The 12975-nt window shown below is 40.9% G+C and overlaps 1 protein-coding gene across 2 annotated transcripts in view; it reads left to right on the top strand.

Moving 5' to 3' along the window:
* The window catches only part of pcsk5b (proprotein convertase subtilisin/kexin type 5b), a 45044-nt gene extending 34718 nt beyond the window's left edge, over positions 1–10326 (top strand). Inside the window, exons 16-21 of one of the 2 annotated variants that reach the window (XM_084025068.1) lie at positions 1563–1756; positions 4010–4094; positions 5743–5846; positions 5975–6113; positions 7112–7227; positions 8834–10326. In XM_084025068.1, coding sequence (XP_083881194.1) covers positions 1563–1756; positions 4010–4094; positions 5743–5846; positions 5975–6113; positions 7112–7227; positions 8834–8940 — 745 coding nt within the window. In that variant the 3' untranslated portion in view covers positions 8941–10326. Of the gene's footprint in view, positions 1–1562; positions 1757–4009; positions 4095–5742; positions 5847–5974; positions 6114–7111; positions 7228–8824 lie in introns of both variants that reach the window. The other variant, XM_084025067.1, reaches the window with a different exon arrangement.
* The last annotated feature ends 2649 nt before the right edge of the window (positions 10327–12975 follow it).

Raw genomic sequence — 12975 nt, forward strand, 5'->3', positions numbered from 1 at the left:
GTGTGTGTGTGTGTGTGTGTGTGTGTGTGTGTGTGTGTGTGTGTGTGTGTGTGTGTGTGTGTGTGTGTGTGTGTGTGTGTGTGTGTGTGTGTGTGTGTGTGTGTGTGTGTGTGTGTGTGTGTGTGTGTGTGTGTGTGTGCGCCCTCAGGATCCCATTAGGATCAAAGTCTGTTCTAATTGCCTTTGTGTCGGCGGGTCTCTGCACTAATAAAAGGCAAACCGATGCAGGTGCATGTGAATGTGCAAGCTTGGGCCCAGCCTTATCATTAGTCCACTTTGGAGGTGTGCTGCCCTTTTCTGCCACCACAGGGAGCAATTGATGACTGGAGATTTGGAGAGTGGTGGGAGGCATGGTGTTGGTGTTTAATGTTCGGTTAATTACATCCCTACATATGTGTTTGATGGTTTAGACCCAACAAGAGGTGTGTTGGTCTTTAAAATTTAGCAGGGATTTTTGCACCTCTATATGTGTGTGTGCATTGTCTGGCTGTTGCCAGAATTTAGGAATACTGTGTTCAATGAGTCAACTTTAAACTTTAAATTATGAAATGATAACCACATGATCCAAGAAAAACATACTGAGGACATGACCCTCTTTGTCTGCGGAGTAAGCTACAGTCCTGATCCTACACACAAAGATGAGAAATCTCATAAGCCCAGATTTAAGTAATGGGGAATTTGGTGACCAAAACAGAATCCTAACTGATCGGAATAATGGCAAAAATACAAAAACAAGAGTTCTGTCTGAGATTTTTTTTTGCCACAATTTCCTACATGAATAGGATTTTAAGGACTTAATCACTCAGATCTGCTTGCACTGACAGTGTGGTCAGTTTAAAGGGTTTTTTACACTAAGCGTTGGTGCAGTGTTTTACATTCTTAATTGATTAAATAATCATTTCATTGTAGCAGACACACACTATTCAAGCTGCAGGACAAACCTATGGCAGTGTATACCTACACATGTGGATTCTGCTTTTCACATATGCAATATGTGTTTCTTGGCAGAAACTCTGTAGTCTGTGAATGAGGCTTAAAGAGTGTGCGTGTGTGTATTTTGTGCTCTTGAGGATTTTGGAGATCATTTTCACCTTAGGAAGGGAGCCTCAGGGTGAAATGAGGGGGTGACGGAGGGCTGTAAAGTTATTCAACAGATGTTACACCTGTTCACCATATAGGACCCGCACGCACACACTTGGTCCCTCTACTTCTGTTTGTCCATACTCATTATATGTTATTAAATGCTTTGATATATATATATATATATATATATATATTTCTATATATTACTCAATCTAACATTTATAATGGCACACAATATATAATTCACAACAGGCATATGTTTTTGTCAGACATGACCGAGCTGTGTGACAGAGATTCCTAATCATGGAGCAATAGCTCGGTTTGGACTCTTCATTATGTTGTACAGTCAGCATAAACTACAGCCAGAATCCGTCTGTCAGGAATACAAATCATCTCTATTCTGTGTTCCACTTGTGCCTTTTGTGTCACCCTCTTACAGCCGTCCCCTCCTTTCTCTCCCTTCAATCGCCTCTCTATAGGATGTGTGTATCGGAGTGCCCCAGTGGCTTTTTCCGGGATGATAGAAAGCGCTGCAAGAAGTGCTCCTCGTTGTGCGAGACCTGCGTTGGTAGCCGTAGCGACCAGTGCACCACATGCAGGACTGGTTTCCACCTCAACGAGGGCTCCAACACGTGTGGCGCCAACTGTGGCGACGGGTTCTACCTTGACCACGGTAAGTCACTGCTGGCCAAACAGACTCTGCTCTGCACAAACCGCTAACTAATAAGTGCACACATGATAGCACACCAATGCTATCAAGACCTTGTTTCCAAACTCTTCATTTTCATCCTTTCCCTGGTCACACCTCACGAAATGTGCATTGTTTTCTCCTTTGCATTCAACTAACAACATTTAACTTGACAATTTCAGGACGGTGCAGCAAAATGCCTCCAACAACGCAAAATCAAGCTCAGCCACGATTGCTTCATGCCCACACAGAATCGATTATTTGTTTTTACAAGTCCATTGTTACTTTGCTGTCCATTGAACAAATCCTCAAAGTGTGAAATTTCAAAGATGAAATAATAGCTTAATATCTTGTCCTCGACATGAAAGGCAATCCACAGATTCACTGATGTGAACAAACTGAACTTATAGAAACAGCTGTGTGTGACCGGCATCACAAAACATTATGATGTTGTATCGTTGACGTAGCGTCTAGCCAGTTATTTATTTTTATGCGCTCGCACTTGCTGAACTTAACAGGGCTGAAAAGTTGTTGCTAATAAGCCGATTTCACCAGTTTAAAGTGGATTAAATCGTGAGGTAAAACAGATGTGCAGGGAAATTATCTATGGATTATGTGCATGAGATGTCAATTTTCACATTTATAACAAACAAAGTGGTGCAGCGGGGTTAACATACAGTATGAACTCTATGTATATACTTACTGGTTTGTCTTATGTTCAAGATGTACGCCAGCCTGGATGAAAGTAAAGCAGGAATGAGAGACTGAAAGTATGTATGCCTTATAATTAAGTCTATATATTGGTATGCAGCCAAGACAGTGTAAGTCCTGGCAGCTCTGAGAGTCTCTGGCAGCAGATCTGATGTGATCTGATCCAAGTTCAATCATAACATTTCAACAGGCCAAGATGTAGTGGATACTTTTTTTTTTCTGTGGAAATGTTGGCACTGCTGAGTGTTGTGTTGTGTTAAATGAGCTATCTAGGGTTTATTTTCTCTTTGTCAGCCTGACAGCAAGCCAAGGTGAATTCCTGCCTTTGTCAACACATGGACACTTTCATGTAATGATTTAATTACTGGTCAAGATGACGTCGAATTTTGTTTAAGTTGCCTCCCTCGTTTTGGACAAAATAACACAAGCTATGGAATGTATGATATGTGTGATATCAACTGAATCAAGTGTGAGATTTGACTATTGTGTTCTTACAATCTCATGAAACTAATGGTTATTTCCCTCATTGCTTCATCTCTTTCTCATGTTTCGATTAAGTGGTTTAATGTTCAATGAATATGTCATTATAATGATGTCCATTACAGTTTCCCAGAGCCTAAACTGGTGTCTTCAGAGTTGCCGGTTCTGTTTAACCAACTCTCTAAAATCCAAAGATATTCAACATACTGTGACATGAAACAGGAAATCTTCACTTAAACTGATGAATTATTTCACCATTAATTTTCACCTCCGGTTACCTTGAAAGGCAATGTTAAAGGGCTTCTTTCTTTCTTTTTTCTGGCCTGTTAACATCGGCCACCAGATTCTAGTGCATTTACATATTCATGTTTATTAATGTGCACTGTCCATGACTAAACAAACCTTAAATAAATAAAATAAAATAATAAATAATGGAAAAATCTGTGCGTATACTTTCTCCACCCTTTAATGATTTTCAGATTCCTGCAACAATCCTCACTTCCTCCCAGTCTCCTCCTCTTAGCTCTGACCATATGACTTGTGTCATGTATCAGCAACATTTTTCGGAAATGTAGAAATAACAGTTTTGATTAATAGTCATAGTCAACTCTGTGGTTTCCCAGGAATAATAAAAACGCATTATTCATGAATGTTTTTGGCAATCCTCGTCCCTGATGAAGGCAGAAGTGTCCATCTGCATTGTGTCAAAGCGTGTCATTGCCTTTGGTCTGCCTTTTGAAATATTCATATGCATTCCTATCATCCCTCACCAACACTTCTCTTTAAATCTTCTTTTCATCCCCGCAGCTTTAGCCTTTTTACATTACCATCCTTCCCCCTGCCGTTTGTCCTCCCGTTTTGCTCATCTGCCCTTTCTTCTCCTTGCTGTCTCTCCTTTTCTCGCTGGTCTTCCTCACTCACTTCACCCACTCTCCTCCTTTTCAGCATTGTCCTCGTTTCTCTGCTCCCTTCCTTAATTTCAAATGCAGCCAGACTTCTGGTTGCTATTAGCCACTGTGTATGACTGGCTCGCCCTCTGTCTTTCAGATTCCAACATTTGTAGGAGATGTCCAGAGAACTGTAAGAAGTGCACCGCCTCCAATGTCTGCACAGAATGTAAACCTGGGATGAGGTAAGTGAGGAGTTAAAGCTGAGTAATGCTTGAGTTGTTGGTTTAAAACACTGACCGTTTTAGTATTCTTGTCAATTCTGATTATACACATACGTATTGCAGTGTTTCGTGTTTTTACCATAGTAACGGTATAATAAGAAATGCTGAAACACTTAAAAATCACGACATTTCTTGTAACTGAAACAGAAACAGATTTGAGGATTTGTTTCACATTTCCCCGCTCACTACGATGCCAGGCTTTTCGGTCCACCTTTAAGTTCGATCGGACCTCGTGAGCCACGGCTGCCCTGAATGTACATGTGAATGGAGAATCTGCTTCTAGAGATCACATTCAATATAACCGTGAGCCTGCTGGTACCAGACCTGCTGGTATTTATCACAGCTTGTTCATCAAAGGTCTACCATTACAGTCGGTCCTCTGTCGTACTAGTACAAAGCCCAGGTTTGTCCTTTTGGTATAAACGTGGCTTGAATGTCTGCCTTGTGGTTTCAGAATAAAGAACATCTGTGTTTGTCCACTCTAACGCTGCAGGAATCGGTGTTGCTAATTTAGACCAGCACATTGTGTTAGGCTGTGGTTTGGTTTTGCCGTTTGAACCAGTGAAACCAGGGCTTCCCAACTGTTTTCCACTTGGGATCCAAATTGAGTAAACATAGTTTCACCCTGTGACCCAGGCCTATTAAAGCCCATGTATACTCATGTCATGCGGAGACCCACATAAGTGGAGCTGTTGCCCATTTTGGGTTGTGGTCCTCACTTTGAAGAACCTCTGATCTAAGCCATTTAGTTATCCACGCGGACATGTTGCAGTTCATTTTCTGACCACACTCGCAGCTTCAAACTACACTTGACCTGACAAAGGATAGGGCATTCCAAAATGCTGGAATTCCTGATTGGTCATGAAGGAAACACTTGTGAAGTGCTGAAAACATACTGTGGTCTTGAACCCAGCTTTAAGTGCTCAGTGTAGCCAGAGGTGGAGGTGGGGACACTTGTAAGCCATAATTTCCTCTGAATGCCAGCGAGACCACAGTAAGACACATGCTCACACATGCACACGCACACACACAGTCTCCCATTCAGTACACCATTCATGGTCTGTTAGGAGCCCAGGAGGAAGCGAGGACCAGACGAGATCGTTTCTGGGAAACGTTAACACACTCCAGCTGTTTTTCAGTTTAAGCGGCAAGCTCACCAACCTGTCCTCACTGTGACTTTACAGAACTGAATTTTAACCTCCAAACCTACTTCCTAACTGAACTCTACCCCTACATCTAGCATCTGGCAAAATCTCTTATATATATTTATTTCAGAAAATGTTTTCCATGTTGACTATAGTCAAATCTAGAGGATGTTTTATTCCTATACATCAGTGAAAGAGTGAACTAGACCAGTAGCTAATGTGTACACCCACATGATATCACTGGCGCTGCAGGTTTTTTTTTTATTATTATTTTTATTTATTTATTTATGTATTTATTTTTTCCCCAAATACCACTAAATAAATAAATATCCGCCTAGAAATTAACTTTAGTAGCAGAAAATAACTGATTTTGCAGAAAATAATTTGGATATGAGAAGGCTTTCACACATTTTCCCCTGGTGTTGCCTATAAAAGTATGAATCTTTTTCTCTTTCTGATTCTAGTCATCAAGGAAACAAGTGTCAGATGACCTGTGACCCAGGGACGTACTACAACGGCCACAGAAGGAATTGTGAGCCCTGTCATCGGGCATGTGCCACCTGTGCAGGTAGGAAGTCATAACATCTATTACATGTATCATGTAGATCAGTGTGTTGTTTAGCAGACTTGATGAATGCTAATACTAATAATAATGTCCTCACAGCATCCCTGAAATGTTTCCCTGTATATTTTCAGGTACAGGTATAGAGGCGTGCACAAAGTGTGCAGATGGCTATTTACTTGAGGACTGGCGGTGTGTGTCGACATGCAGCACTGGCTACTACCTGTCAGAGCAGACCTCGGACAACGGGCCGGTGCAGAGGTCCTGTAAGAAGTGAGTCAGCACACCTGCCAACACCTCTTCACCACAGTGAACTTGTAGACCTCCTGGACAACATTTCAACCAATTGTTGTCACAATGATAGGAAATGTATGTGGAAAATGTTGCTGCCATTTGGAGTTTACTCTAAAAGCATCAGACCGGTGCTCCTCACTGTTGCAAACTATATAATTTGTTAATTTGCACCATTTTTACAAGTCTTTCAGCACTGCTCTGTGTTGTTGTTGTTTGCGTTCCATCACACTCACAGTCAAACTCCTCCAGAGTCAGACATCTTGTCTGCTTCTCTTATCCTTCCTTGAGGTGAATTTGCCTCCCTGATATTTCTCTTCCACATTGAACATTTAGCTCAAATGATTTTTGAATTCTCTGTCAGCTTCCTCTAAGTCATGTTATTTACGATAATTATTTTGCCCCATTTCCACATTAAATGTGATAAATGTATTTTGTTATTGCCTCATTTTTACCTTCTGTTCCTACAAGATTTTGTCAGATATGTTTTGTCCAGTTTTTGTTGCAATCCGACTTTTGAAATTTAGATTTGAACTACAGTTTTATAAATCTAGAACATGAATAGGTTAAAGCAGATGGAATCACGTTTTGTGTCGAGGTTGATCATATAAGTGAACAACATACCCTTTTTATTTGATGTTTTATATTTTGGTGGCGGTTGTGTTTGCACACTTCCACAGTATATGATGTACACCATGACTTAACGTAAGCTGGTACACGCTGGTACAATACTGTAGCAAAATGTTTGAATAAGTTTGAGTATTTTTTGTTTCATCCTGTTTGTTTCAGTGGTTAGATTGTGTGTAGAGCAGCAAATTAGAAATGTGAAAACTCTGCAGATGCAAGACTCTTTAGAAAAACAATGACTTAAAAGGCAAAAACTAGTGAAAGATGGCTGAGTTCTAACTTTCAAGAGGATATGTGAGCACAGTGTAGTGCTGTATAGACTGGCATCTAATTCTTCATGCAACCATCGACAGGTGTGACCATAGCTGCTACGAGTGCTTGGGGCCTGGCGAAAGGAACTGCAGCAGCTGTGTCAGTGGTTACAATCTGGAGGCAGGAGCCTGTGTGGTCAGCACCATCTGCAAAGATGGTGAGTTGTCAGCTTTCTTATCAACAAGATTGCCTCACTGGGTTTATTTTATACGTCTTGCATTGCCTCACACAGGCTGCGTTTAGTCATAATGAATGGAAATTCACAGAGTGAAATTTCTGTAGAGGATTAAAGCAGCTAAAGCACTGAATTGGTCACAGCAGAACAACAAAAAGTGACTTTTTAATGCAATTTGAACAGTGTTTTGGCAAAAGGTTTGCAAAGGCACATAAATTGTGGTCCAAACAATCCCAGCCAATCAAAGAGCCAGATGCCTCAGAGGTGCACATTGACGCAACTCGCTCTGAGACTATTTTGCATCTCTAGATGTATTACATTGTTATATCCCACAGGATATGAAAAATGAAAGCAGAAGGTAACTCAAATAAGCAAAAGCTAAGGATTCATCTGTGGCTTTTATAATTTTTTCAGCTTTGTGTTAACTTCATCCATCGTCTACTGCTTATCCTGTATTCAGGGTTGTGGGCTTTGTGTTTACTTCATGACTCAAACTGCCTCAAAGCTGCAGGGCAGTCTGTCCTTGCTTTTGCCTTTTGTGCTTTTTATCTAAGGGCCTCATTCATGTTTTGCATATAACTAATATAAAATCTCTCTGGGATAACACACTCGCACATTCTCTTTGTTAGCCAAATATATAAAGCCTCTACATACTCTTACGCTTTTCATACTTTTCAAATGCTCCATAATCTGCTCCTTTTGCTTGTATTTTCTTTTTTTCATTGCCGTCGTTTAAAATCTGGTCTTTTCTTTATGGTCTAGTCTTTTTCAGCATTTGAGCTTGCATGTCTTTTGGTATAAATATACCTCTTGCTTACTAATTGGCTGAGGTGATGGTCTGATTATGAGACTTTGTGTGTTAGTTGCTGCTCTCGCCATGACCTTCTCGTTAAAATGAATATATGGCCAAAAAGGCTTCCTGCCTTTGATGAGATGAAGCTCTGAGAAGGAAATGTCTTTACTGTGTGACCTTTCTGTTGATGATGAGTACTGTAAGGAAAGTGCACATTCAGTCTGTTTCTAAACGTCCAAAATCAAAGCTCCAAAGTCTGGTTTAAATGCTGGTGATAAATTAAATCAGTGGCTTACACTTTTGACAGACTGGTTGTCCACTTTAAATTTTCTGTGATATAGTTGTGAATTTCACAAATCTTCAATTTTCTAATTGTGTGACATTTGTTTTCTCTCTCTTTCTCTCTCTCTCTCTCTCTGTTTTTTCTCCCATGTGCCTTTTTTTTTTAAATGACCTTCTCTCCCGACGTGGATCCAATCACTCCACTGGACAACTATCATTTTCCGTCTCGATGAACATCACCTGTCATTGGATCAAACAAACTCTTCCTGTCACCTGAACCGTCTCTTAACCAATCACATGGCTCAACCTGCCATTCAACCATTTGTTATGGTTCTGACCTGTGTGTTTTTGTGTGTTTCCACATACATTTATATATATATTTGTCTGTGTGTGTGTGTGTGTGTGTGTGTGTGTGTGTGTGCATGCATGCCCCCCCCCCCCCCCTCTCCCTCCCTCCCTCCTTCCAAACTCCCTTTGTATCTCCTCTTCCTGGTCTGTGGAAAGCAAATGAAGAATCTTGGGCGGAAGGCAGTTTCTGCGTGCTCGTTAAAAAGAACAATCTTTGCCAGAGGAAAGTGCTGCAGCAACTGTGCTGCAGAACGTGCTCGCAGAAGGGGTGACGGGACATACTCACTGGGCGTAAAGGGAGTGCATGGGGGATGTGGGGGCACAGGGGGCACCCCTCCTTCTCAACCCCCCCACCCCCTGCCTACTCAATCACAGTCACATAATTTATAAGAGAATCTGTGCCTCTTAAAGGGACTGCATCGGAGGTGCGATGACAGGACTACAACAAACCTACCTTTTTCTGTACTGGGACACACACACGTGGTCAGGGTGTAAAATGACTGGGACTTATTTCAAGAACAAACGAGCAAATGAAAACAAAAGTGAAAACATATAAAAAGAATAAAAGTGTCGGTATTTTGTGACCAAAGCATCGATGCCAAAATAATTGAATCTTTTTTTTGTTGCCAGTGTAGGAAGCATAGCTTAAAACAGGAGCCACTCAGCCTGTGAATCTCTGAATACGTCTGTGTGCATTTTTATTTTGGCTCCTCTTCCTCCGCTCTTTCCAGTGTTAACGATAAACAGATGGAAAGTGAATATACAGTAGGAAAGGCCCTGGTTTTTCTGCCTGTAAATATATGTCAAAGGAAAAAAAAAAAGAAGCTCACTCAGTAATGTGAAAATAATGTCTGTCTGGGCTGACTTTGGCTGTGTAGGGGAGGGAAGACAAATTCACACACACACACACACACACACACACACACACACACACACACACACACACACACACACACACACACACACACACACACACACACAAATATACATATGTACTGCACACATCCACTAATAAACATGAACTCAGACACATAAATCAGCCACCACTTGAAGTTAGATGCTACCGTGTCACCGTATGCCAAGACTGATGCACGTTACTAACCAAAATCACCTCATTTCATTTATTTAAAAAACATAAACCTGCCCTCTGAATAATGTGTGTGTTTGTCTTTATTGGTGTGCGTAGGAGTGTGCCATTAATTCTTAATGTAAGCCCAGACAGCATTGATTCATTCCAGAGGTACTATACAAGACGAGTCAATAGTCATTCCTTCCAGAGCTTTCTGCCGGGAAGGTAACGCTGCAGTGACGTACAATGAATTTGTGGTACTGGGGATGCACCGATGCCCATTTCTCACTCATGATGCAGATTCTGGCTTCTAAACTTTGCCCAAAACTGAGTATTGATTCCATCTATTACTGTGACAGAACAATTTAAAGCTCCAACATTACTTTGTTGTCACTGGATAACATGAATGAAACACAACTATTTGTTACAGGGAATGTCGATTCTTCTATGTGATGTCTTTTTTTTTTTTTTTTCACATGCCATATGTAACCCCGATAAAGGGAATTTTGTCCAATAATGAAATATTTAATCTGTTTCGGTGCATCCCTTCATGTTACTGTTCTGAAATAAAATAGAGTTTTAGAAGTTTCTACTCTTCATCATTCCGTTATAATGGCAATGCGTTTCAACTGAAGTGTTGCTCTACACTTTCAACACAGAAAGTCAATGATCGGCACGGGAAGTATTCTGTCGTTATCATGTTTCATCTGCAGGTAAAGGTCTCTGACAGGCCAACAGACGGCAAAATGCTGCGGTGCAAATCAGAGCTGTGACGGTTTTGCTTTCAGTTATTTCAGAAAAGGGATTTTGTTTAAAATGTAGACACACATTTGGGAAAAGAACTTTGTATTCAGTCAACCCAAGAAAAATCAAAGAACAAACACAAGTCAATTAATTTTTCTTATTTACATTCTAACTGTTAGAACTGAAAGTGAACCGACAGCATCACTGCAAAACCAGGGATGTGTCTGAAATGTTAAATCATATTGAGCCAAAACTTTAAAGCCGGCGGACTTCAGATGTCTGGTTAAACCTCAGCTTATTCTGGTGATACTGCTACAAAAAATGTAAGGTTTAAGATTATTATTCTATTCATGTGGGTTTAAACACCTGCAGCTTGAACATTTACAGTATTAGATGAATTGTTGTACTGTCAACTGGTTACAGTTCCTGATGATTTGTAATAAAGATTGATGACTCCCCTGTTTTGGTTAACAAAAACTTATTCTTGGTCATTGTTTAAGATGACTTGATTTGACATTAGATTGTGTGGTAGTAGATGACACACACACACACACACACACACACACACACACACACACACACACACAACCCCCTCCTATAAAAGCTGTTTTTATCGTGTATCTGTGACAATGCATTATTAATGTTACTCAAAGTCCTAGTTTTGAAAATCTTTTTTACATATGTGTTCTTATTAAAATGTTTAATCTGTTCATGTTTTTGTTTTCTTTTCAGTTTTCAATGATCATATCACATCTGGACTATTTATCAATCAGTATTTTTGTTTCAACATAACACATTTTGTTCCCTGTTTCCATTCATTGAGTTTTTTACATTTCATTTCGTAAATGTATGAAAGGGGATACCGTCATTGAAATCATTGGCAGAGCACTTAAAGGGAGAAAAGGTCAGTGGTGTGAGGTTTTACTCATCTATTAGGTGCAACACCTTAATCTAGAACTCATTTTCAATTTGCTCTATTTCAGTTTCCTAGGAAACGATAACTTTCAGATTATGACTTAATGCATTCTAACCCATATATTGTAGCGTAATGATGGTCGTATTTGAAGGCATATTGAACATCTTAACAGTTTCCCAGGAAACGTGACTCATTCTCATCCATGGTGTGGAACTGGTAAACAAGCTAATGTGTAACGCCCCATTATGTTTAAAGTTTTTTTTGCTTTGACTTTAGTATATAGACACATATTGGACAGGAGAGACAGGACGGCATGCAGCAGCTGCTGCGGTAAGGACTCAGCCTTGGTACATAGGCGCCTGTCATAAGAGCTGAGCTACTGGGGAGCCACAATGGCAGGAATTTGTGTGGGTGGATTTTGATAAAATCATTAGTTTCTAGTGCTCATTGGAGGGAAGGTTACACTTAGTTATGTCTTTGACCCTGAAGCGGCGTGAATGAAATAGTGTTGGCGACTTCATGTTATACACGGGTGTCGAGTGCAGGTGCCAACTACTACTAATAAAACAAATTACTTTGTAGTGCACCTCTTTTCGTGGCGTTCACTCTCTTCAGTGCCGATTCTCACCATAATTAACATCATCACGCAAATTATTGATGCTCAAATCATGTGGAGAGCCTCGAGAAAGCTTAGCGTATCCCACTGTAACTCATGGGCAGGCAGCACTGTGGCTCAGTGGTTATCAGTATGGGTTTTTGTCTTCAGGTACTCCAAAATACATTTTAGGTATTCCTGACACTGCCCACTGAATTGGCTTATTAAATCGTTAAATGTGAAATACTGAGGACAAATTTCCCCACGGGGATTAATGGTGTCTGACTATAACGCAGGTCAAAAAGGAGGAACACTTCCCTGTGGTAATAAATACACATTATTAGATAAACAATGTGGTTAATATTCTCTTGACCACCTGTGGGGAAACCCCCCACACACGTTCCTGGATCAAGTATGTGCAGGTATCAAGAGATTGAAGGGCCAGGGAATTAGGATTCAGGGCCAGGTGTGGTGGATGTCAGCGTGATATCTGGCAACAGAGCTCTCTCTCCTGACAGAGGAGACTGTCAATGTCCTCGCAAGGTCAGCTGAGTCCATAACAGAGGAAAAGTTTTACTCCCCTGAGTGACAGGCTCTCTTTCTTCTCCGGTCCATTCTTCTCCCATCTGGCAGTGGGAGTCCAAAGTGTCTGCTTTTGCCGAGTGGAGTTGTGCGGCTTTCCGTCCCTTGAGAACTTGGCTCCCTGTTTGTTTATGTGCGTGAGTTAGGATGAGACAAACAGAAAGACAGGGAGACAATTTGTGTGTGTGTGTGTGTGTGTGTGTGTGTGTGTGTGTGGCGGTTTATTCTGGGCTGTTTGAATGGTTTCAGCAGAGCTCTACTGAATGGGAAGCCACCGCCTGTTGTGTTTGTACACAAAGAAGCGCCTTTGTTTTGAAAGGAACAATTGAGCTTTTCACAGAAAGCCAGAGAGCACAGACAATCTCGCCGCTGCCTTGAAGGATGCTCGTGCACACACACAC

Source organism: Eutrigla gurnardus (genome assembly GCF_963514095.1).
Source record: "Eutrigla gurnardus genome assembly, chromosome: 13".
Taxonomy (NCBI): Eukaryota; Metazoa; Chordata; class Actinopteri; order Perciformes; family Triglidae; genus Eutrigla; species Eutrigla gurnardus.